The sequence below is a fragment of the Protobothrops mucrosquamatus genome, unplaced genomic scaffold (assembly GCF_001527695.2).
Source record: "Protobothrops mucrosquamatus isolate PMUCROS unplaced genomic scaffold, P.Mucros_1.0 scaffold799, whole genome shotgun sequence".
NCBI lineage: Eukaryota > Metazoa > Chordata > Lepidosauria > Squamata > Viperidae > Protobothrops > Protobothrops mucrosquamatus.
In genome coordinates this window covers 24,368-51,178 of record NW_015387065.1, presented here as the reverse complement: position 1 = coordinate 51,178, position 26,811 = coordinate 24,368, and the positions used below count along the sequence as shown (strand labels likewise).

Here is a 26,811-nt window from a genome sequence, read left to right as displayed (position 1 = left end):
CACCAAATAATTTCTGGGTGTTTTGCTTACCTTCGTGGTGGAATTCTTGCTACAGGTTGGGAAAGGAAACTCCAGAAACAGCGGCAGTCTAGGTGGAAAATGTAGTTTGTTCTCAGATTCATTAAAAGGGGGGGGGGGCATGCCGGTCAACCTGAACAGGTGGAGACAACACAGGTCTAATGTGATTGCTATTTTCCCATGACTTCGGTGGAGAAAAAAGTCTTCACGTTTCTGCAGTTGTTTTGTGTTGGGAGAACTATTTGCCAGGAACCAACAAACCTTGCCAAACAAAATGTCCTTAGGCTGTTGGTTTATATGAAATTTACATTCTATACAGGAGGGAAGAGAATGGAAGCCTTTCTATCAACCTAAATGAACATCCATTCTGAATTAGTTAGGGGATAGGGTGGGTATACACACCCAATCTTAATTCTTTACTACATGGCAAGATTTGCAATAGCATGCAGGTGTGCCTGTGTGTGTAAAATACATCTACTTTATTTGCACACTGCAAGGAATGGAACCTAACCCTAAAGATATATATAGATATATATATATATTGCTGCTGTTTGCTATGAAAAAGATCAAGACAACCCAAAAACTAAACAAAATTTCTTCCATCCTTTGAAAGAGATACTGTGTGATTGATTTCATCCTGTTTGAGATTCATCAGATGTGGGTAGCCAGATGTTAATAGGGAATTGAATTCACAGACCTTTGTACGTTAGATAACTTTCCTTTCAGATAGATAGATAGATAGATAGATAGATAGATAGATAGATAGATAGATAGATAGATAGATAGATAGATAGATAGATATAGATAGATAGATAGATAGATAGATAGATAGATAGATAGATAGATAGATAGATAGATAGATAGATAGATAGATAGATAGATAGATGATGGATGGATAGATGGGGAAGGGTAGGACTAGATATAGCATTTGTAGCTCCGTGATCTGATTGTTTAAGGAAAGATGGGCTGTATATATCATTCTGACAGATCTTGTAAAAACATTGTGTAATAGAAAAGGAATGAAAATACGCATAACATCAGACCGTGCATCTTGCAAGACTATGCTTCTTACAGATACTATATCTGAAAAAGAAAAAAAAAAGTTGCTGGCTTAAAATATGCAGAAATGTGGGTGTTTCACTGATCGAAAGCTAGTGGCTTCCTAAAGCACGTAAACAGAGGGTTTGCTTCAAAAACATTTAGTGAAGCTTCCTAGAAACCATGATTGAATGAAGCTCACCATGACCAGAACACTGTGGAGATAAACAACCAAGGAATTATGTGCTTAGAATTCTCAGAAATGAAATTAGGCTCTCGCATTTTGGCCTGGTTGCGTCTTCTTAAATTGTGTGGGAGCAAACAAATATTGGCGTCATATATGTTAGGCTTGCCGGCCAAGTAAAGGGTGACGGTTCAGGTGGTGGGTTTTCTCGCAATGGAGGAAGTAGGAAAATTTGATTTCGCTATGACTTATTAAAGCAATTCTGTGGAAAAATACTGGAGGTGTTGTCAATGACTCTTGGGTGTCTTTACAGCCCAGGTTGCCTCTTCCTTCTTTAGCCAAGTACAAACTAACATCTCTTTTTTGAGAAGTTTGTTTTATGCTTCATTAGTTTGTCCTTCATGAGATATTTCTGCCCTATGTTTTAAATCTGCATAAAATTCACCATATTTCATTTTCAAAGCACTTTTGCATAACTCATTGGGATTTTCTCTGCCATCAGGAAGACTGAAGGGATGCAAAACAACAAATTTACACCACTAATAACCTCTGGAGAAGCTAATATTCTTTGATTACCAACTAGACCAGGTGTAGGCAACCTTGGCTCTTTTATGACCCGTGGACTTCAACTCCCATAATTCCTGAGCCAGCCATGCTGAGGGGAAAAGGAGAGGTTTCCAAGCTGAGCCATGCTGGCTCAGGAATTCTGGGAGTTGAAGTCCACGAGTCATAAAAGAGCCAAGGTTGCCTACCCTTGAACTAGACATTGCCAATGTGATCTGAGCATGTTTTCACTATGACTGATGCTAAGTGGGTTTTCTTTCTTTCTTTCTTTCTTTCTTTCTTTCTTTCTTTCTTTCTTTCTTTCTTTCTTTCTTTCTTTCTTTCTTTCTTTCTCATTATTCTTTCTCTCTTTCCTTAAAAACAATTGAAAACTGGCCTCTATGCTGGATAGCATCTTCTGAACCTTCTCTGCCATTCAGTGGAATAATCCCAGTATATATACATGACCTTGCTATCCAAGTGTGCTCACTCCGGAAGCCAGGAGGAATTGCACCATTAAGAATGCAAAACTGCCCTTGCCTTTCGAAAATAGTAACGTCTTTAATTGGCTACCGGAAACTTTTGTTGAATATATTACGCTAAAGTTAGAAAGGTGCATTTGGCTAGAGGTGAAGATGCTCGTCTCCTGTTCGGAAGGTTGAGAGTTCAATTCTAGGCAGTGACAGATGTTTCTCTATCAGGGTGCAAAGAGAGAAAATATCTGCTGCAAACTCCCCATAGGCGTCAGGAAGGGCATTCTGGCCAGTAAACGCTCAGCTCCATTCAGTCACCCCGACTCTACCCCGACTCCAGGGGTTACAGGGTGGTAAAAAGAAGAAGAAAAAATAACCTAAAGCCCAACTTGATTGAGGTTTGGAAGTGTGTTCTAAACAGACTGTTATCTGGTGCATTTTATATTAAAACAGGTCGCATGGTGAGATGTTTGAGATGCCCCATTGCCTATCACTCAGGAGATGGCTGTATTGCTGCAGGAAGCTTGTTTGTGTCATCCCACATCCTCATCTGTAGTAACCATTCCAAAAGAAGCAATCACTCCTCATCAGCTGTAAATGTAGGCTTTTGTTTCGTTTGTGCAAGAGGTGAGCTCTGTTTTTTGCCTTCCTTTTGTTGATCTCTTTGATGTTGAGTCTTTGGTTTATTTATTTATTTTAAAATGAACTGTTACACCCCTCCAAAATTCCACACCCTCACACGTACTTCCCGATGTGCATCCCCATAGACCAGGAGTAGGCAACCTTGGCTCTTTTATGACTCGTGGACTTCAACTCCCAGAATTCCTGAGGCAGCATGAGGGAAACTTTGGCCCTTTCATGACTGGTGGACTTCAACTCCCAGAATTCCTGAGCCAGTCATGCTGAGGAGAAATGGAGAGGTTTCCAAGCTGAGCCATGCTGGCTCAGGAATTCTGGGAGTTGAAGTCCACCAGTCATGAAAGGGCCAAAGTTTCCCTCATGCTGCCTCAGGAATTCTGGGAGTTGAAGTCCACGAGTCATAAAAGAGCCAAGGTTGCCTACCCCTGCCATAGACAGACACAGACATCCCTCCAAGGAATTACAGTTGATCGAGAATTCCTTCTTGGCTGTTGGGAAGAACAGCTTCTAGTGACCATGGCTGGATTGTCTCTTAACCTTCTCGTTCCCTGTGCCCGTCCTTAAACAAGACAACGAGGAACTATCTTCTTTTGCTAGTTTGGGGAATGGATGAGGGGAAATAGGCTGAAAACCGTGACTCAGATTCTGAGAAAGTTAATTTGACTTCCATAATCATTATCAAAAAAAAAAGAAGAACATGAATCAACCCATGTAAATTGATGAGTCATCTTGAAGATGGATGGATGTGTGGCTTCTAAATTAGGAAGAAACTCTTTTCCCCATAGCTTCAATTAAAATGTTTTATACGAAGCGATTTTCTGCCTGACTTTAAAAACGATCACCTTTCTTAGTTAGAATTATGTTCTCTAATTCCCTGTCATTTGCCTCACCTTCTAACCCTGCTAATTTGAAGATATAAGAGTATTTTTTTAAGTTAACCAAAGCTCACCTCCATTACTAAAATTCACCTATGAGTAGAATAGATATAAAATATATTTAGGTTGAATTCATTCTCATGTAACAATAATGTGACAGCAAACTTCACATGTATGTTTAGAAAAAACATACTTAAAGAATGATGATAACTGAGTGATAAAACTCCCTAGTTATTTTCAGTTAGAGGGAATTAATTTGGTATTAAAATATATCAGAAATTATGCTCTGTACATTTAATTCAAGGCAGACATATTCTACTGAAATAAAATTGCAGGCAACTATAGAGTTTCAGGGGATTTGCACTTGTTACATTCAGTCATCCTCAGCAAAAGCAACAGGTACATTAATAATACTTTTGACCATCGTGTGTGCAGAAAGGAAAGATAGGTTCAAGTTTAAAGAGAAAATGTATGTGGAGGATAAAAATATATTGGAGCAGGAGGTTGTTACCAAATACATGAGAAGAAATATAGCAGTTGCAGTTCCAGGCAGAAACCAGTAGACAGAGTTCTTGTTGCATTAAATAAATGCTTTGCAGAAGAATAATGTCTAAAAGGCTAGAGAGAAATTTTTTTAGAGTGGTGAACCTGAATTATATGAAAGCAGCATATAAAGAAAGGATAGTCCATTGATTTTTGTTTACATCTCAAGGAGAAACTATATCTATGTAGTTATTAAGAAATGACCGTTAACTTGATGGCATACAATCAATCAATCAGTTTATATCTCTTTCAGGGCTTTGACATAGGTTTTTAAACCAATATTACTGTCATTTAAATCCTTCACATATGTAGGGAGAAATCTGGGGATTGTGTGCTTTTAGTTCTTATTATTATCCAGAGTTTAGATTGCTTTTAGGTGCTTTTCCTTCCTACTTTAATGATGCTTTCAGTTTTATATTTGGAAGTAGATTTTTTTTTTAATTTTAGGGATTATAGAAAAATGATTAAATTTAGCGAGGAAAATGAATACACTTTTAAGTAGTTAAAGCTTTTAAGTAGTTACTAAACTGGTTTTAAGTTTTCAAGAACAGCAATGTTGTAGCTGCAATTTTTCTATTGTTCGGAACTTTAGCTTCAGTTCAAGCCAGGGAAATTTTGATTCCCCAAGTACAACTGAGTGCTCTTTAGCTTATTGCTCTAGCCTTAGCTTGGCAATTATTCCTGAAATCCAGAGAAGGCTACTGTCTTGTGAAAACGCATTAGATTATATTTTTAAGTTTTTTTTCTTGCTTAGGCCAGATGGGTTCTGATACTTCTGATCACGGAGAATGAAATTCTTGAAATCTACTCAAGATTATGCACACCTAGAATAGATTTCAGCAAGCAATACCTCATTAGCTAAAGGCCAGAACAGTTAGTCCTTGACTTAAGGACCATTTGTTTAGCAGCATTGGTGGCGCAGTGGTTAGAATGCAGTATTCCAATTGCTGGCAGTTCAGCAGTTCGAATCTCACTGGCTCAAGGTTGACTCAGCCTTCCATCTTTCCAAGGTCGGTTAAAATGAGGACCCAGATTGTTGGGGGCAACAGGTTGACTCTGTAAACCGCCTAGAGAGGGCTGTCAAGCACTGTGAAGCGGCATATAAGTCTAAGTGTTATTGCTAGTGCTGTTAATGACCCTTCAAATTATAATGCTGCTGGAAAAAATTACTAACAACCAGTCCTCAAACTTAAAAACCATCAGAGCATGATCACAGTTCAGGCCTTTGGCAACTGGCATGGATTTGTGGCGGTTGCCATACCTCTTGAGTCACAGGATAGCCATTTATGACCTACCAACAAAGAAAGTCAATACAGAAAACTAGACTGGCTGAATAACCACGGAATTCACCCTGGCAAACAAGGTCCTGAAATCAGGCGCAACTCATTTAACAACCGCATGGTTTAGTGAGAGATGTTCCGGTCCTGATTGTGGTCATAAGCCAAGGACTACTGCTACACCCATTTCTGGTTCTTGCTAATGCTATTCTGTAGCAATAGCTTGGCATCCTGGTTCACAATGCTGCCAAGCAGATTATATGATGATGATGATGAATTTATCACCCTGCATGAAGAGATTCCTGCACGTCTATTGGCCTTTGCTGTGGAGACAGCAAGCTAGTCCCCCCCTCCAAAAAAACCCCCCCACAAACTGTCTTCCTGTGCATGGAACTTTTGCTATACAGCCTTTCTGTCCATATCTCCTTCTGGGGGTAGTTTCATAAAACACCCAGACTGAAATATTATCCCCTTTTATTTAAAATTACTCGCCCCAAGTTTATACAATTAGTTTTGCTGCTACACGGGGGTCAGACAGGTAAAGCTTGTTGAATTCCACCTGTTGCTTGAAAACAGTTTGCAGTTGTCATGATGCTCACCAGCCACTTTTGAAAAGTGTTGTTGGGAATGGAAAGGTATTGATCTGCGCAGGCAGCAGGAACTCTGGTTGCTACAGCAACACAGGATGTCAGTATGCTCAGAAAGATGGATTCATTCAAAGTGGATATCGTGACCTGCTCGGGGGTCCCGTCCACCCTGCAAACACAAAGGAACTATTTGTTGCTTCTTAAATTGCACTGTAAAATATATATATTTTTTTCTTTACAGACAAGCACTTTGACACCCGTTTTGTTTAAGATGTTCTCTAAAATGCAGATGAGGGCAAGTCGATGTACATATCTTTTTTTTTTTAAATTGAATCTTAAAAATATTTCCCAAATTGGTTAAAATATTAAATTAAAACAAGTCATCTTTAAAAAAATAATAAAATACATGGAGGAAGCGGAAGACAAATTAAAATGGGACTTTTTTTAAAAAAAAATAATTTGCTCAAAGAAGGCTACTCTCAGCTGTATTTCCTTGAATTATAGGTGTTACTGTGGAAACAGTACTTTCTTGTAATTTGATCTCACCAATGTAGCCCTGCATTTCTTGAGGACTAGTATTACCCTTTTAGAAAAAGAAAACAACTTTTTAAAATTATTTGATACAGCCCATGCCGTGCCAGAAGTTCAGATAATTTCATTCAGCATGGGTTGCGTTTAAATTAATAATTTAAAAAGTTTTCTTTTGAAATAAAATACAAAATTCTATTCAAAAAATCTGGTTTGAGTTTTGTTTTGTTTTGTGTTTTGACAATCTAACCCTAAACCTCTAAAGGCCATCCAAAACAGGATATAGAAAATGTTGAAATTCCCTAATGGGGCAAGGTGTTCCCAACTGCTTGGAGTCTACATTCACACATAGATAGCTTAAAAAAAAAATCCAAGCCTAAAGATGATACATTTCAGATTTATTTAAATTCAAGATCACTTAAAAGTCTACAACAATATATGACGTTTGAACTCAGCAGACCAGAACGCTGCAAAACGTTGCAGCATTATAACAGTGGACAAATTAACAAGCCTTCAGGAAGAAAGATTGGGGTATAATTCTGTGTACTAATGATCTCTCTTCCCCTTTCCTCCATGTGTACTCTCTTCTCATTCACATACATGTGTGCACGTAAACACCCTTCCTGCTCCACAGTCATGTGCACTCACTTTCTCTCACTCCCTCTCCCTTTCTCAACACACACGCACAAAGTTGACTGAGTTAAGCTTATACAAATGAGCTAGCAATCCCAAGGGGGATTCTTTTGGGTCAATTGAACTGCATGGTTTGTATCTGCCTTTCCTATCCTGCCACCTTTTAGCTATGTTGGGACATATATTTTTTTTCCCCAAAATTCTCAGCTATGGTAATTGGGAAGATCAAATCCCAACTTGTTGGGAAGACATTGAGCCGAAGAAGGCCGATAACTATGTTGATGACAAAGCGGCAGGGAAGAAGTGTTCTAAATGTATTGAATTTGATTTTAATTCTCCTCTGGCCAATTGGTTAATTTCTTATTTGATCTTTAAAGAGCCCTAGTCCCCCCCCCCCCCAAAAAAGCTTGACATTGCTCAAAAATAGTATAGATCAGACTTAGGATCGGCATTTCTACTCTGCAATTATAAGCAGAATGCAGCATTTTTATGAAGGAATTCAAGTTTACGTTTCATTTCCATTGGGTAACCATAGACCAGGGGTTCCCAACTGGAGGGGGGCTTGCACCCCCTGGGCATGCGAGACGATATTCCAGAGGGTGTGAAAACTTGGGTTTAGAAGTTTCAAAATTATAGTGTATTTGCATAACCAGGTATTACTTTTGTAAGGGGTACGAGAATATATCAGAAGCGTTCTAGGGGGGCGGGGTATAGAAAAGGTTGGGGAACGGCTGCCATAGAGGATCATGGAAAAAGGATTCTGTTAAGTGATGGTTGGCAGGCGTTGTTAGAATGGTTGTATCAGCGTTATTGCCCAATCCCTGCAAATTTCTATCCAAGTTCTTCCGTTCAGAATTTTGGATTTTCGCACACTTAGTATTTCAGCAAATAGATTGTTAGGGTTTTTTAAAAAAATGCAAGATAGCACTCATGGGCATCATGATTCCCTACTTAGGCATGGAATCTGGGACCTTTTTATTTACCGCATGTTGAATTTTTCTGAAGGAAAGCAAGAAAAGAGAAGGAAGTTTTTGGAGAAACAGAAAGTTAAGATAACGCAGATAGTTGACCGTAAGTTATTGTTAGATGTGAAACGAAGAGATGTGTTAAAAACAAAAGAAAAGATGAGTCCCTACGGTCCCCAGAGATTAATAAAAATTGAGTGCAAAAGAACCCGTGCCGTTTCTATTTATTAAACTGACTGGAGAGAATTCTTAAGCTAACGAGAGTCTTAAGATATAAGAGGTTTGGGATGCACCGTGGGAAGAAAATTTCGGATTTCATTTATGTTGCATTTATCAGATCTTGTTAAGCTCCCTAACGTTACAACCAGCCAATCCTGCACTATCACCCTTTCCACTGTAGGGGAGGGTATGTTCCAATAAACATTGCAGTACCTCAGTCAGGTGTTCTTTTCCCTCTAAGAAGGGAAGTGCAAGAAAATCCATGAATCTCACCAAACTGGTATTTCTCCAAAGTAAATAATATATGGGTATATCAGTGATTCATCAACAAAGGGTATAAATAAGCTGCAGGTAATAGTATCCACTGCCAAACCTTGCCTAAATAATGTTCTAACATTTCTGTAGCTCAAAACAACAGCCAGCATGTGATTTTTAAGTTTCTAGTCCCTAGTGTGGGTCTTAAGCACCAGTTTCACAGTTAGCTTTAATATGTTTGTGAGGGGGGGGGAGGAAAAAGTAGAGATAGTCTCATAGGTGCTTTTTTTTTTAACTGAAGATTTAAAAAGGAGCCCAGGTAAAATCCAGTGTCAGGTCTAGCACTTATTTTCACTCTTTTGCACTTAGGCATGGATGCTACCTCCTTCAGTGTGACCACCTCTTAGAGATAGAAAAAAAAAATTTTTTTTCTTTCACTTTTTCTTTTCCTTCATCGCATCACCTTTTCCTTTTCCTGACATTAAAAGCACCAGTGAAATATGCATAATAGGTTATTCATTTGGTTTTTTATTTCGTTTTTCTCCTTATGGAATCATGGGTAGTTTCATTGCAACTCATTTCTTTCTGTTTGTTTCGTATAGGGCTGATAGTGCAGGATCATTCAGACCCCCTGTTCAGTTCATATGCCAATAAATCTCACTATCTACTGAATGAATCAAATCGTGCTGAGTTGATGAAATTACCTATGATTCCTCCTTCTTCGTCAGCTTCCAAAAAGAAATGTGAGAAAGGTAACCAAAATAGCTTCTTTCTTTCTTTCTCTCTGTCTGTCTCTCTTTTTATTTTTCTTTCACCTTTCTTGCTTTTCCTTTCTTTTGGTTTGCTTTTTTTTTTTTAAATTAAAAAACAACTAAATCAAAGCTTTGTATGCTCATCTAGCACTTCCTCGTTGCACTTTATTAAACTTCACTCATTGCTTATTTTGAACGTGTATTCATGTTGGCCGAAATCTTCCAAAGGGGCTTAAAATAATTACTGAATTCCACTCAAGCACTGACTTGTTGTGCATGATTAGCCAATCCAGCAGACTTTCATAAATCCTGAGGCAAAGCTATATATCTGTAGGGATTCTTTCTCGTAGTTTAGATCTATCATGTCTGTTAACCACACTAAAGGAGCTTTTGTCCATTTGGGTCTTATTCAGATTCTTTACAGCTACAGAGTAGACTGCCTGGAACTTCCAGATGTGTGAATCAGTGACCCCAGACTAATTGTGCAGCCTTGGCATTCCAGCTTATAGCTAGCTGTTGACTGGATAGCTTTCTCATTTACCAATCGGCTTTCTTCGCAGAAGGAAGGTTGACTTTAGGTCCTGCAGTATGTAACATATTCTGCCTCTTCTAGGTATAAACGGCCTTTAAACGCTGAACTGTAGGGGTCTCCAAACTTAGCCACTTATGGACTTCCAGAATTCCCCAGCTAGCCATGCTGGCTGGAAAACTCTGGGAGATGAAATCCACAAGTTTTAAAGTGGTCAAGTTTGGAGACCCCTGCTTTACTGTACTTTAAATAGCTGGATTGCTTTTAGCTGGTAATTACAGCCTCCTACATTTTCATCTAATAGAATAGCAGACATAAACTATTTCCCCTCTTCCATCACTCTCAGGAAGCACGCTTCCTACAGGAGTATTCCTAAACCGCTTATTTATGCTACTTATTTTTATTTCTGTGCCCCTCAGTTGCCGACGGCTCTGAGCATCTTAAAACAGATCAATAAACTTAGGGTTAAAGTAAATGAAAACAAGCAAGCCAAATAATCACAATTACATAGAGTTGAGTAGCTGCACCATCACCCAGTGATAGAATAATGTCTGAAGGGCCTTTTTTTTTTTTACAACTCTTTGGAAGCCTTTATATAATGCTTTAATTACCGAGTGATCGCTATTAATAGGAAGAAGGCTTAAATAAATCTGGTCCCATAGTGTCATTGACTAATGCTATAGAACTGTGTGTGTGAGGGGATTGACTGATACTTATTGCAAGTCGTCATATTTTAATCTGTACAAGTTCACAGTTGGGAAGGGGAGGCCCAATACTTTAGTAATAAGCTATCTGATTCTGGCCAACATTAGGGTTTCTTTTTCACAAATTGATCACACACAACAGGATAGCATAGCTTTGGAACTGCTTGGACATGTTCTATGTATGTAAAAACCTATGGATAGTGGGAGTGTGCTTCTTTTATCCATTTGACGTCTTTGTCTTCCCTGCCACTTAATGCAAGCAGATAGTAGGCATAAAATGACGTCCCCTGTGAAAATGGGTGGTGGGCCTACTCCTGCAGCTTCTTATTGACTGCCTACACTCGGAGCCTTGTCCAAATCAAGGGTTTTTCAGTCTGCCAAGTTTGGGAAGATTTTATTGACTCTTGAATGTTTTATAAAGCATGTGACTTATCATGCTGGCATATTTAGAAGAGTCTCTCAGCAAGAGACGATCAATTATTTTGAGCCCTCTTTCACAGTTGCAGAAAATCTTACTAAAGCATCGTCAAAGCCAAGTTTCCTTGCTTAGCATTGAAAGTTTGTGTGGTTTTATTTGTTTTGCTTGGTTTTCATATCTTTTTGGCATTCTGCTGTTTGGGTATTGTTTCAATGACCCGGGCTGTATTTCCTCTGAGATAACTTTTCTACTTTTTAAAAATTGATTTTGGGGTTTTGGAATGATAAACGGCGATCCGAACATTTTGACTTTTTGTTGCATTTTATGGCAGAGGAAATATAGTAATGATTTGGTTGTTTTAAGAAACCCGTGAAGCTTTATAACAATCGGTGCAAAGTACAGATTTTAAAGTCTATAGGTGGACAAAATTTTCGGACAGATTTGCGGAAAATAATTAAATTACTCTGACACTTAAAAAAAAAAGATTAAATGCTGCCTTCTAAATTATTGGGAGGATTCCCTTCAAGTGTTAAATGCTCTACATTTTTAGATCAAATGAAGTTAAAGATGCCTGTGATTGACTGAAAGAAAATAGCTCCATTTCTTAGTTTTCAGCCTTTTAACAAATTATTTGAACTTGGCAGAGAAGTAAAATACCTGATCTCCCAACTGTGGTTTGTTTACAATACTGGTTTGAAGATCACCATGCTTAATGTTCAAATTGATGCAGATAACACCAGCATATACTATGTTCAGATCTGGAAAAAAACAAAAACAAAAAAAATGGACTATTGTATATGCCAGGAAGGAAATAACTGGTAATGCTTTTATCAGCTCAGGCGGTATAGATAATAATAACATTATAATAATGCTTCATTTTGAAGGGACGAGAGTAATCTGGAATTCTAAAATTTTTGAATTTGTTTTGCTAATTTTTAAAACAGAATAATACCGATCAACCTATAGGCTGATTTTTACATGCACTAACTGATTGCTAAAGGATCAGGTCATGACAATGCAGATTTAAAACAGAATTCATGTCTAGACTGTTGGGGGGGGGGGGGGAATCAACTCCGTGAACGGTTTTATCGTATTTAAATACCAGCGTTTTGAAAAGATGTGTCCGTGTAGCTGTGTAATCCAAACAAAAAACAAAACAGAATGAGATCTACCCACTTAAGTCCTTCGTCTAGGAAGTTGGTTTGACTGATTTTACGCCAACAAAATAAGTGCTTTAAATCCAGCATTGTAATTCTGACCCGATCCTTTCGTTTTGCTGTTCTTATTTATACGACATGGCAAATCCCATGCACAATGCATTTTTTGAAGAAGATTGAAAAAAAAAAAAATCTGCAGAGCTGTGTGCTCTACTTGTTTCCTTTAACTATAAAGCGAGCACTGTTGTTGCTTTAAAGGTGGGAAGCTGTTGTGCTGTGAATCTTGTCCCGCGTCCTTCCACCCGGAATGTCTTAACATAGAGATGCCGGATGGCTCCTGGAACTGCAACGATTGCAAAGCTGGCAAAAAGTTGCGATACAAGCAGATTGTTTGGGTCAAGCTTGGAAATTACAGGTACCTTGAAAGCCGACGATAGTTTGTTGTCCTCAGACCCATATTTTAACTCTGGATCCTTGATTTCGGAAACCTTGCCTTTAGGCTTGTTTATTTAGTTTTCAAAGATTCGGTTTTGATCTTAATTTCGATCATTTAACTTTTATACCCTATAAACCAGGGGTAGGCAACCTTGGCTCTTTTATGACTCCTGGACTTCAACTCCCAGAATTCCTGAGCCAGCTATGCTGGCTCAGGGATTCTGGGAGTTGAAGTCCAGGAGTCATAAAAGAGCCAAGGTTACCTACCCCTGGTCTAAACGGTGCTACTGAATGAACAGTCTTTGACGTTCATATAAGCAAAAATAAAAATTGTGCTGAACGCTGTTTTAGATTTTTTTTTTTTAATTAGAATATGTTTTTGCGAACGTTTTTTGAATTGGTTTTGCTCCTCCATTTTCCTTTGTAAAGCGAACTACCCCCCGAGATCCGGACGATTCCGGATCTCCTACCTTTTTGCCGCGCCCTCAAGACATGGCTTTTTCAACAAGCGGGTCTGGCCTAGGGAGAATTTTTAAACAGGGACAATTCTTAATTTAATTTTAATTAATTATACAGCGAGAAAAAAAATATTTGGTTTTTAACAGGTTTTTATGGGGGGATGATGTTTTAAGTGTTTTAATATGCTGTAAGCCGCCCTGAGTCCTATAGGGAGAAGGGCGGCATATAAATCTATGAAAATAAATAAATAAATAAATAAATATAAACCTTTTTTTTTAATCCTTACGAGAACCTCTTTCAGATTTGCCCTCTTTTTCAGGATTGTCCTTTCTTTCTTTTCCCAGAAAACATGGTCAACAGGTAGTCGTTGACTTATGACCACAACAGGGACTAGAATTTCCATTGCTCAGCAAGGTGGTTAGTTAGCAGATAACCTCTTTTTTTATTTTTATTTTTTAACAAGAAATTTTATTGATTTTTCTGTTATTACATTTGATTAGTGCTTAATGAACATCGTGTTGATGTTCTGGGAGTTGAAGTCCACAAGTCATCAAAGGGCCAAGTTTGAAGACCCCTGCCATAGATGCTTCATGTAACTATGTAGGCTGAGGGGAGTCTGTGACAATGTGCCACAGCCGACTCACTGCAGCACAACACGCCACAGCAAAGTTGCCGTGGGACAACTGCAGGACAAGAGTTACACCAGTGGTTCTCAACCTGTGGGTCGGGACCCCATTTGGGGTCGATCGACCATTTCATGGGGGTCGCCAAGCAAGGCTGTCCGCCATTTTTTTTGTCCGCCATTTTTTTCCCCTTTTCCGGCGGGTGCCTTACCTCCCTTGGGCTGGGCCAGCTCAGCTGGTGGACGGCCTGCTCCGTCTCTGCCACTTGCCAGCTACGCCTCGGCCGGCGCAGGGGGCGGAACCACGCATGCGCGGCGCTCCCGGGCAGGGAAGGTCCTCGACTTACGACCGGTTGGGTAGTCCTCGACTTACGACCGGTTTAGTCCTCGACTTACGACCGGTTTAGTCCTCGACTTACGACCGGTTGGGGTCGCGGCATTAAAAAGGTTGAGAACCACTGAGTTACACCAATACCAAAGAAAGGGTGACATAGAAGCATTAAAGTAAGCATGCAGAAGGAGGGACAAAGCGAAACGCAAATGACAAAAATGAAAATAATTTCCTTACATTACTTTAAATAATTAAATTGAATGGTTGAAGTTGTCCCATGGCGAGTTACCCCCACTGAGTTGGCGGTGGTGAGTTGTCTCATTCCTGGCCGAGGGGTGTGTGACTTCTGAGTTTCTTGAGGGTCGCTCGCTTCTTTTAACTCCTTAGTAAAACTGAGCAATAATCTTCTGTTTGTATGTACAGAGGGCACTTATTTTAGGTTTCATGAGGACATCAGTAGGGCTAACTTGACTCAAGAGTTTCACGTATTCATACATTCAGATTGATAACTCGTGGGGGGAATAATTGTGTAAGACTGTATTGAAGTAAAGTCTTATATGGGAATTGGCTTGAGGACCGAAATCTAGACCAACTGCTCTCCTTACCCTCCTTCTATCCACCCCTCCTTCTCCTAGGTGGTGGCCAGCTGAGATATGCAATCCCAGATCTGTCCCTCTCAACATCCAGGGCCTCAAACACGATGTTGGGGATTTCCCAGTATTTTTCTTTGGCTCACATGACTACTACTGGGTGCATCAGGGGAGAGTATTCCCCTACGTTGAAGGAGATAAGAGCTTTGCTGAAGGGCAAACTAATATTAACAAGACTTTCAAAAAAGGTAAATTTAAATGATTTCTACTGACTTCATGACCAGGGCTCCACATTTTTTTGGTCTCCCATCGTCCTGAATAGGGGAATGGTGTCTTGAAATTTAAGACACCCTTTAGTCAATTAAACTCCATTTCATTCCATTTAAAATGCTTCTATTCTGCACAACGGACTGTACATAATATCATTGCTTTTAATTAGAGGCCCGGCCTAGATACTACATAATTGTTTAAATGAGTTTGGTCTTCTCGCAGATCTTTGAATAGTTGCTAATGCCAGCTTTTTTCTGCTTTGGGAAAAACTCATACAGCACTTGAAGAAGCAGCAAAACGCTTCCAGGAACTAAAAGCACAAAGAGAAAGTAAAGAAGCACTTGAAATTGAGAGGAATTCCAGAAAACCACCTCCCTATAAACACATAAAAGTGAGTCCCTTGTATTGTTCAGGTGTGTGGCATGTATGTGTGCAAAGCATATAGGTGGATTTTTAGTGTGTTCGCTTCTTAAATGTGAGAACATTTTACTTTTCTACATGCATAGATAGAATTTTAGCCTGTTGGTTTGGAAAATTCTGGATCGGCTTTGAAACTGGAAGTTAGCATCTTGAGCTTTCTTTTGCTCATCTTACCACAGAGTCCTCTACTCTCATAAAAACCTTTGATTCTGCTTACAAAAGTTGTCATCAAAAGGTAAACGTGAGGAGTCCTTGGTGCTCTCTGAGCTTGGCTGTTTTCTTGCAGATGTTTCATTACCCAAACTAGGTAACATCATCAGGGCTAGTGATTCTCTAGAGCCGGTAACGAAACATCTGCAAGAAAACAAGCAAGCTCAGAGAGCACCAAGGACCCCCCCCCCATGTCAGCGCTGAGCTACAAATATTCTCGTTAAAGGTAAATGTAGAATATTAATTTGATGGCTGGGCTCCGCAAAAGAAGCTTCACGGGCATATAAGAAGACATCTGAAATATCACTTGGAATATTCTAACCAAAAGCAGTGTTCTGGCCAAAATATTTTCCATTATAAGCAGCAAAAGAGATTCACCTTGAAACATGTTGGGCGCAAAGAGCAGATGCTTTATTATCGGGATCTGGTCTGCGTCCCAAATGAAAAACATTGCTTTAATATTGCTTTAATTCCTTCTGCCTTCCAGAAAAAAGTACAAACAGAGCTTTTCCAGAGAGCTTTTTGTCTTGAGGCCACATATTGTGTTTGTGTTTTTAGTTGCGTTTATGTTGTTACTGGCAAGTGGTCCTCAACTTACGACCAGAGTTGAAGCCAACATTTCTGTTGCCAACATGAAGTGAATCGCTGCAGTTTTTTCAACCTTTCTTCCCACGATTGTTACATGAATCACTGCAGTTCTTAAATTAGCAACATGGTTGTTAAGTGAATCTGGCTAGGCCAGGGATAGGCAACCTTGGCTCTTTTATGACTTGTGGACATCAACTCCCAGAATTCCTGAGCCAGCATGGCTCAGTTTGGAAACCTCTGCCTTTCCCCTCAGCATGGCTGGCTCAGGAATTCTGGGAGTTGAAGTCCACGAGTCATAAAGCGGCCTAGGCCAGAGGTAGGCCACCTTGGCTCTTTTATGACTCGTGGACTTCAACTCCCAGAATTCCTGAGCCAGCCACGCTGAGGGGAAAGGGAGAGGTTTCCAAGCTGAGCCATGCTGGCTGAGGAATTCTGGGAGTTGAAGTCCACGAGTCATAAAGCGGCCTAGGCCAGAGGTAGGCCACCTTGGCTCTTTTATGACTCGTGGACTTCAACTCCCAGAATTCCTGAGCCAGCCATGCTGAGGGGAAAGGGAGAGGTTTCCAAGCTGAGCCATGCTGGCTGAGGAATTCTGGGAGTTGAAGTCCACGAGTCATAAAAGAGCCAAGGTTGCCTATCCCTGCCTTAAACATATGGACTTCAACTCCCAGAATTCCTGAGCCAGCCGTGCTGAGGGGAAAGGGAGAGGTTTCCAAGCTGAGCCATGCTGGCTCAGGAATTCTGGGAGTTGAAGTCCACGAGTCATGAAGGGGCCGAGGTTGCCTACCCTTGACTTATACTGCTACTCTGCTGGCTTCTTTTTTACGAGCTGTTGAGAGTCTTTATAATTATGGTGGAATGTAACATTGACCGGTTGACTAATAAATAAACAAGCCACGATGTTTCTCAGCGAAGAGTTTGATTCAGGCTTCCATCATGGAACGATAGGTGATGCCGCTACATCTGTGAACTGATGCTCTGCCTGTGCCCTTTATTTCTGTACCCCGCAGTCCAACAAAGTGGTAGGAAAAGTCCAGATCCAAGTTGCAGACTTGTCCGAAATCCCTCGGTGTAACTGTAAGCCAACGGACGAGAACCCTTGTGGCCTGGAGTCAGAGTGCTTAAATCGAATGCTGCAGTATGAATGTCATCCTCACGTTTGCCCCGCGGGAGAGCGCTGCCAGAATCAGTGTTTTACCAAAAGACTCTATCCGGAAGCAGAAATTATAAAAACGGATCGACGCGGCTGGGGCCTGCGGACCAAACGGAACATTAAAAAGGTAGCCAGACACATTGCTTGGTTTTTCAATGGGTTACCTATTCCTTTTATTCTTTAAAAATCAAACGAAGGGAGGAAAATTAAAAAAAAAAAAAACAAAGCCAGAATGAAAGGGGAAAAAATGCTGCCTTATGACACTTCTCACGTTCTGCATAAAATAATAGAAACACACACCGCTAAGCATCACTTGCAGAGTTTAGCTGGATTCTTAGAATCTGGAATTCATTTCTTATTAACTTAAAAGCAATTAATTCTTTGTGTGGCTTTAGGACAATGACAACAATATATTAGGCTAGTCATTAAAGTAAAAAAAAAAAATACAAGACTGAAAAAAACCTGAAGGTATATGTACGCTTTCATTTTTTCCCCCTATATTCTACTAAGGAGGTGACTTATTTCACACAAAAAATTATTGTTAAAAGCCAGTTAAGCAAACCCACAAAAGATGCTTGAACTATCAACGCAAAATGAAATCTTATGAAATTCCTTCTTTCAACTTTCCTTTGAGTGGCATACTCTGCCTTCTAATGTTAAGGCTGATGAATAACCGAAACAGAGGAATCCCAGCCATTTCATTTCTTTAATGTCTGCATATGCTTTTAATTACTTAAAACATTTCCACGACAAAATTTAGGTAATTTGGTTTCTGGAAAGAAGCGATTGCTTACCAATTCATGCACCGTCTTAGTTTCCAAATTAGTTTTCCTCGCCATTTCTTTGTTACCTAATTGCATATTTTTACTATTATTGTATATTTCCTATTTTCTTTGGTCCGAGGGTCAGAGGAAAGCTGTAATGTTGGGGGGGGGGNCGGCCTGCTCCGTCTCTGCCGCTTGCCAGCTACGCCTCGGCCGGCGCAGGGGGCGGAACCACGCATGCGCGGCACTCCCGGGCAGGGAAAGTCCTCGACTTACGACCGGTTGGGTAGTCCTCGACTTACGACCGGTTTAGTCCTCGACTTATGACCGGTTTAGTCCTCGACTTACGACCGGTTGGGGTCGCGGCATTAAGAACCACTGCTGTAAACACTTTACCATGCTAGCTGTTTTCTAACAAGAGTTTCTTTTCAATGTCTATGCTATGTAGTATTAGTATTTCTCAACCTGGGCCACTTTAAGATGGGTGGACTTCAATTCCCACAATTCCCTAGTTTCGGCTAGCTGGAGAATTCTGGGAGTTGAGGTCCATACGCCTCTTAAAGTGGCCCAGGTTGTAGTATAATGCTCCCATTTATTTATAAGTCTGTTTCTCTTCTGACTTTTTTTTTTTTTTAGGGTGAATTTGTGAATGAATACGTTGGTGAATTAATTGACGAGGAAGAATGCCGATTGCGAATTAAGCGTGCCCATGAGAACAACGTGACCAATTTTTATATGTTAACTGTTACAAAGGTAAAAGGATACCCTCCGCGCCTGCATGCGTGTGTGTCCGTGCGTGCTTGTATGTCATCCCAGCATCAAAGGTGTTACGGTTTTGACACCTGTCAAAATGACAGTCTGCATGTAAAAATCCACCAGGAAAACTCGAGATTACTTGCCAGCCAGACAAAACAAGAGTTTTTAACTCTCCCAAGTTCAGCAGATGATTTTGGCTTGCCAATTTTTGCGATTGAGGCTGCTCCTGTAGCAATGCTACGTTTGCAGCGGAAGCATCAGCGTCGACATCCCGTTGCAATAGTTTAAACCAGGAGTCCCCAACCGTGGCAACTTTAAGACTTGTGGACTTCAACTCCCAGAATTCCCCAGCCAGCCATGCTGGCTGGGGAATTCTGGGAGTTGAAGTCCACAAGTCTTAAAGGGGCCACGTTTGAGGAGCCCTGGCATAAACCAACATGTAGCTGACTTTAGATTCAAGTAGACCGAATCAGCTGGGACAATTTTCAACCTCTGGGAGGTTGAAGTCCACAGGTCTTAAAGTTGCCACGGTTGGGGATCCCTGGTTTAAAGCATTCATTCTTTAATCGGTGTTGTGTTCATTCCTGCATCCTTTGTCTTATTCAAGGACCGCATAATAGATGCTGGACCAAAGGGAAACTACTCTCGCTTCATGAACCACAGCTGCAACCCCAACTGTGAAACCCAGAAGTGGACAGTCAACGGAGACGTCCGGGTGGGACTCTTTGCTCTGGGTGACATTCCTGCAGGTAAATATGCTCTTCTGAACGTTCCCGTTGCCTTTGAAAGTGAGTGGAGATATTTTGACCTCTTCGTTGTCTTCTTCTTCTAACAGTCCTTTGTTTTGTCCATGGAGATTCTCAGTCATCCAGGTCATAATAATAGAAATAGAGCTGGAAGGGACCTTGGAGGTCTTCTAGTCCAGCCCCCTGCTCAAGCAGGAGAGGCTATACCCCAGTGACTGTCTAGTCTCTTCTTAAAAACCTCCACTGATGGAGCGCGTACAGTTAAATTGGGCTGGTGTGCTAAATGGGAGGAGCCGGAGTCAAGCCGTCCGAGGGTCAATTTATGCGATGGGGGCCAGTGAGTTTGGGGAGCAGTAACCCCCACCCCAAGGAAGCCCCGTCCCTCCCTCCCAGCAGGAAAAGTCCCATGGTTGTCCCAAAAGTGCTTTTTCAAAAGGCAACTGGATTTTATTTTATTTTCTCTTTTTTCTCTCTCTCTCTTTTCTTTTTTTTTGAAGACCTTCTGCTTCAGAGCTGAAGAAGCTTCTTGGATGAGAAGCAAAACATCTTCAAGGAGGGCGAAAAAAAAAAAGTCCAGTTGCCTTTTGAAAAAGCACTTTTGGGACTGTCCTTTATTTTCTATAACTCCCATAATACTACCCTCAATCTCTGGATTGTGTCCTACCTCCTCCTCCTCTTGCCCAAGAATGCAGGCAGCATGTGACCTAAATGTCGTTTCTAGGCTTGGTGCTCCTGGATCTCTTCCAGTTCTTTTTCCTCAATTTGACCTGGATAGGGATATTCTCTTAAAGTCTTTTGCTTTCAGGTTTTACGCTGCCTCTTCGTTCTTTCTGTTGTTGTGGTGGTGGTGGTGGTGGTGGTTCATTCACAGCCTCTTGATAAACATTTTGAAAAAAACATCTCTGTGTGTAGTTTAATAATAATAATAATAATAATAATAATTTAATTTATATACCGCCCTTCTCCCGTAGGACTCAGGGCGGTGCACAGCATATTAAAACAGATACAAACAAAATACATCAAAAAACAAAAAACCCCCATAAAACCAAATTAAAAGCCAAATATTGGAAGCTGTGTGTCAATTAAAATTTTTTCTTAAAATCATCCCTACCTAAAATCCTCCCTAGGTCAGGCCCGCTTGCTGGAAAAGCCATGTCTTGAGGGCGCGGCGGAAAGTAAGGAGATCCGGAATCATCCGGATCTCGGGGGGTAGTTCGTTCCAGAGCCTTTGTCCTTTTGTCCATACTGACTCTGCTCCTGGGACTGGATGGAAAAACGAACTCTTTCCCAGGGCAAACAAAGCAAATGAGAAAAGCTTGTATTTGATGAAAGAGAAAGCAAAAAAAACAAACATAGTATGCTGTAATTGGGTGAAAAGGGGCCTTGGAGGTCTTCTAGTCCAACCCTGCACTTAAAGACTCAATTCAGTGACCTCAAATGGAAAACTCTTGAGGCGATAAGAAGATTCAGTTAGCAATGGTCCTTATGTATGGAGAGATCTTGATCTCTAACAGCTTTGGTCAGATCCAAGAGAGCCCAAATTTCCTTCCTCTGGAATAAGCATGCTTGTTTATGCAAGCAAAGCCAAATTGAAATGAATAGTCAAATTGCAAGATGATAACTTGCCAGCTTTTATTGCTCAAAACATTTTCCAGTTTAGAAATGCTGATGGATTTTAACTATGACCTCCCCCAATAGGGTTACATCTGGATATTATGGCTTGTCGCACAGCCAGCCAGATGTTTAGATTGGATTTGGGATGGGAAAACCAGAGAAAGAGATGCTAAAAAGGAGAGAAAAAAGGAGAGATTCCTTATTAATTCTGCTAGCCACTGGGTCATTTCGATAAGAACGAGATTTTTCGCTGGCAATGAAGATGGCCATCACATTTTTAATACTTTAATGAAGCTGGTATATCGCTCTTTTCTGAAGCAAAAAACGAAAAGTATCTCTAATGTACTTTGCTAAGTATTAAACTAATTCTCTTGAATCTACAGGGATGGAGTTAACATTTAACTATAATTTGGATTGTCTGGGCAATGGCAGAACCGAGTGCCACTGTGGAGCAGAAAACTGCAGTGGATTCCTGGGAGTGAGGCCAAAGGTTAGTCACACAAAAACCAGGGCAAAAACCACAGATAGATGGAATATCAAACACAGGGGCATGTTCTCTCTCCGCTTGTGCTCACCAGTCCAAAGCAGGACTTTCCTCCTGGTCTCTTTCATCACAGATAGTCCTCAAACGTATGACAGTTTGTTTAGTGATCATTCAAAGTTACAGCAGCACTGAACAAAGTGACCTGGGATCCTTTTCCAGGCTTTCGACCGTGGCAGCGTCCCCAGGGTCACGGGATCAAAATTACTGGCTCCTATTTATGCCGGTCGCAGTGTGTCCCTGAGTCACGTCATCACCTTTCGCGTCCCTCTGACGAGCAAAGTCAATGGGGAAGCCAGATTGACTTGACAACCGGGGCAGGAAAACGTTACAAAAGGAGGCAACGCTCACTTAACCCCCTTTCTCGCTTAGCGACAGAAATCTGGGGCTGAATTGAGGTCGTGAGTCGAGGACTCTCTGTACAGAATCCCCATCTTCATTTAGGGCTTGACGGCGACTGTTGGGTGTTCATCTGAACTCAGCATTTTCTTGGCTGGAAGCTTTCGCTTTCAGACACCAGGGGTCAAGTAGGCTTAGAGCAGTGGTTCTCAACCTTTTAGTCAAGGACTAAACCGGTCGTAAGTCGAGGACTAAACCGGTCGTAAGTCGAGGACTACCCAACCAGTCGTAAGTCGAGGACTTTCCCTGCCCGGGAGCGCCGCGCATGCGTGGTTCCGCCCCCTGCGCCGGCCGAGGCGTAGCTGGCAAGCGGCAGAGACTGAGCAGGCCGACCACCAGCTGGCCCAGCCCAAGGGAGGTAAGGCACCCGCCGGAAAAGGGGAAAAAATGGCGGACAGCCTTGCTTGGCGACCCCCGTGAAATGGTCAATCGACCCCAAATGGGGTCCTGACCCACAGGTTGAGAACCGCTGGCCTAGAGGGTAAAGGGAATGGCCTCGAAACTGGAGGAAGAGCTGCTAGCAAGGCAGTGTCCAGTTAAGAGGGGCCTGAGTCCATTCCAAGAAACAAATTGGAGAGAACATTCAGACAGCCTACTTTAAATGGAGATAATAATGGGAAAGAAAAAGGAAGCACCTTCAGATTTACAAGACTGTTTTACTACAGATCAGGGGCAGGGAACTACAGCCCCTTTATGATCTGTGGACTTCCACTCTCAGAATTCCTGAGCCAGCATAGAATTCTGGGAGCAGAAGTCCACGGATCATAAAGGGGCCGTAGTTCCCCACCCCTGTATAGATGACACAATTAAAGTAGTTCTGTCCTACATGGCATTGGTTTCTTAGCCTGGTCTACCTTGTAGGGCTGACTTAAGAGAGTTGCGACTCTTTTTTTTTTCTTTTTTTTTAAATTGTCCTTTATTAACATTCTTCTTGGCTTTTCCCTCTGCCTGTTCAGACGGCGTGCGCAACGGCAAATGAAGAGAAGGCAAAGAACGCAAAGCTGAAGCAGAAGAAACGGAAGATAAAAATGGAGCAGAAGCAGATGCACGAAGATAATTGCTTTCAGTGTGGAGATGGGGGTGAACTCGTCATGTGTGACAAAAAAGACTGTCCCAAAGCTTATCACCTCCTCTGCCTTAATTTGACACAGCCACCCTTTGGTAGGTGCCTGTAATTTTTTGGCAGCTGTAAATAGGCCTTTTTTTTTTTTCCTTTTGGACATAAAAATATATATGCAAAAAATCACCTGGCTGTTTAAACGAGGAGCCGTGGTAGCGCAGTAGCTAATATTGCAGGCTAACTCGCTGTCCACTGCCAGCAGTTCGATTCTCACCGGCTCACGGTTGACTTAGCCTTCCATCCTTCTGAGGTCGGTAAAATGAGGACCCAGATCGTTTGAGGGCAGTATGCTGACTCTGTAAACCGCTGAGAGAGGGCTGTAAATGGGAAGTGGTATATAAGTCTAAGCGCTATTGCTATTGCTGCTCTGTTTCAGTAGTCTAGTTGTGACAAAGTTAATTAGGGAAGACACTGATATCTCTAGGAAGCCAACATAACAGTCACAAAACAGAGCAGCGGGGTTGATGTCCACTTCCAAGATACTTGAGCTCAATTTCCACAGTCCAGTCAGTTTGTCAGCATTCTGCAATCACAAAGAAATTTGGGATGTTTGCAGTGGTGGGATTCAACCAGTTCGCACCACTTCGGCAGGACCGGTAGCTATTTTTTTTGTTGCCCAGGCCCAGGATGGACTTCCGGAAGCAGCATCCACAAAGAGAACCGGTTGTTCACCTATTTGAATCCCACCACTGGATGTTTGGTATTTTCTTCTTTCCCCTCCGTTTTTACTTCTTCCCGTGAATCCTTTAGCAAATCCTGAAATGACCCTTTTAAGCCGGCCTTTCCATAGAATTGGCTCTGCCAATATTTTTGGGGCTTCAAATTACAAAACCAGGATAGATCTCTGTCAAGGTTAGGAGAGTCAGTGGATAGCAGCTGTGTTACTGGACTTTACCTTGCTTTCTATTTACCTTTCATTTATTTGGTTGGTAAGATTTTTTTTTTTTAAGCACATCTGAGAAGGTAACATTTTTGCCCTCCTAATTCCTATAAATTAATCTTCATCGAGTTGAGATTGCAGTAGAGCTCTCACGTTATTTGAATAAAGAGTCTTTAAGGCAGGGGTGTCAAACTCAATTTCATTGAGGGCCGCATCAGCATTGCGGTTGCCCTCGGGGGGGGCTGGGTGTGTGTGGCCAGGGTGGGTGCAGCCTACTGGGTGGGCGTGGATGGAGTGGGTGTGGCCTACTGGGTGGGCATGGCCAGCTCTACATCATTCGCATCAAGGGTGCCTGTGGGGGCCTGGGCAGGCGTGGGACAGATCCGAGGGTCTCTGGCAGAAGGGGGTGGGACCGGGGCAAGCGCCAAGGCATGGTCCATTTCTTCATTCCTCACAAAGAGTGACACCTCCCCAGCATGCACCCAGGGGGCGGAGCTGACGCGGCAGGGTCTGGTTCCTCGCCGTTTCTAGACGGCCTTGTGGAGCTAAGACTGAATGCGTTTCAGCATAGATGGCCACCACAAAATTGTACATTGGCTCCCGGCCAACCTGGGCCAGGGCCAAGCCAGCGGGGGCCGTTCCCTCACTGTTTCCAGGATGGCTTCGCGGGCCGCAGGAAACCACTTTGTGGGCCGCATCCGGCCCCCGGGCCTTGTGTGTGACATGTCTGCTTTAAGGTAAACAAATGCCTGGAAGTTCTTTGAAGAGTAACGTCTGTCGGAACCATGACCGTAGTCTAGTTTGCATCGTGAAAATGGGCCGGCTATTTTCTTCCGGCACCTGTGCGGATACATATTTGATCTCTCTTGTTTTCTTCTTCCTCAGGGAAGTGGGAATGCCCGTGGCACCAGTGTGCCATCTGTGGCAACCCGGCGACTGCGTTTTGCGAGTTCTGCCCTCACTCTTACTGCAAGGATCACGAAAAGGGAGCCCTGGTCTCCTCGGCCTTGGACGGACGCCTCTGCTGCTCTGAACACAACCCCAAAGCTCCTGTGGCCCCCGAGTATTGGGGCAAGATCAAGCGTCGATTGGAACAGCAAAATCCAGAGGAAGCATCGAAGGAGTGAAGAGGCCCTTTCACACCCACACACACACCCACAAAAAAAACAAACCGCAACCCCAAATGTGTTCCCGTTCAGGGTGGCAAGTCCTTGTGAATCTAGATACAGTGCCAGGGGAAGCCTCCTCAATCTTTAGAGCTGCCTCTAATGGGACTCAATTGGGATCGCTGGATCTTGGAAGGCAGTTCAGGAGCCTGTGCATCTGATTAGATCCATTTGCCCTTTGTCTGCGTCTTTCGGGCTCTGGAAGATCAGAAAGAAGCATCTTGGCAACGCAATTTTGTTAGGAGAGGGTTAGGGGTTTGCAGAGAAGGACCTTGGATTTAAGTCTGTTCTCTGCGTGTAGAAAAAAAGGAAAAGAAAACATAGCGAAAATATTTATTTATTTAATTTCTAACGGACTTTTTGGAGGATTTCTGGTTCTAATACAATCGGTGGGTCTGAAAAAGAGTAGCAAGCACCAGCCTGGTTATCTTATCTCTGTATGTGTCTTTTTTATTATTATTATTATTATTATTATTATTATTATTATTATTAATTATTATTTTCCTGTCTGATTTTACAATTACGGGGGGGGGGGAGAAAAAAATCCGATAAATCTTATTGGGCAGTTCCGAGTGAGATACTTCCAGTAACTTCATGACGGCAAGAGTTTTTTGTTTTGTTTTGTTTTGTTTTGTTTGAGATGGTGCAATCCCTCTTTCCTTTTTTTTTTTTTTTTTGGACTGAATCAACGATAATCATGATACCTTCTCCCACCCAAAAAAATAAATAAATTAGGACTCCGTGATTTGGGAAGGGCATTCTTGACGTGATGTTAATTGGTCACTTTGGAAGCACGTACTCCGGCAGCCTCTTGCGTACGCGGGATTTGCAGTTCTGCTTTCTTTCTAAAGGGCTTGTGCAGAAGAGTTTGGTAGGTTGTGCCTATAAAAATCTGGGTGGGGGGAAAAAGACAAAAAAAAAAGCTGTAAGGAGGCTGGGGAATATTTCTCCTTTGGGCCCCCGGAGTCTGTTTTCATTAGGCATAAGTCACTTTTCTGTCGCTATTGAATCCGAAGGAGACTTGAGCAGGAAAGTCTCTGGAAGTTTCTTTTACAACAGTGCTGTTGTAATTCTCGCCACGTTATGGGAATCAGCATGGACCTCCGGCCTTCCCAAGTTGGATGTTCAGGCCTCTTCTTTCTCAAGGCCTTCCGTTCTTCTTTTATGAATCTTGCACCATGCAGAATCTGTGCTCTTAACACGGTTTTCCACAGGAATAGATGCTGATGAAGATTTATCTTTTTGAATCTGAAAGGCAGACTTTGGCTGCCAGTCGGTGTATTTTATATGGCCAGTTTTGTTCTTATCTCATCTGATTTTGACGTAGGTTATTCAAAGGAATCACGTCATTGGATAGGAAGGGTCTATCTTACAAAGCCATGTGTGTATTTCATAAAGACTAGTTTATTA

General features: G+C 41.7%; 1 protein-coding gene across 1 annotated transcript in view; it reads left to right on the top strand.

The window, feature by feature from the left end:
* The window catches only part of NSD3 (nuclear receptor binding SET domain protein 3), a 53,164-nt gene extending 27,777 nt beyond the window's left edge, over positions 1–25,387 (top strand). Inside the window, exons 13-23 of the mRNA XM_015818822.1 lie at positions 2,710–2,883; positions 9,380–9,529; positions 12,596–12,752; positions 14,820–15,022; positions 15,323–15,435; positions 17,273–17,542; positions 18,816–18,932; positions 19,543–19,684; positions 21,679–21,785; positions 23,192–23,396; positions 25,121–25,387. Coding sequence (XP_015674308.1) covers positions 2,710–2,883; positions 9,380–9,529; positions 12,596–12,752; positions 14,820–15,022; positions 15,323–15,435; positions 17,273–17,542; positions 18,816–18,932; positions 19,543–19,684; positions 21,679–21,785; positions 23,192–23,396; positions 25,121–25,362 — 1,880 coding nt within the window. The 3' untranslated portion in view covers positions 25,363–25,387. The remainder of the gene's footprint in view (positions 1–2,709; positions 2,884–9,379; positions 9,530–12,595; positions 12,753–14,819; positions 15,023–15,322; positions 15,436–17,272; positions 17,543–18,815; positions 18,933–19,542; positions 19,685–21,678; positions 21,786–23,191; positions 23,397–25,120) is intronic.
* Positions 25,388–26,811: the final 1,424 nt, after the last annotated feature.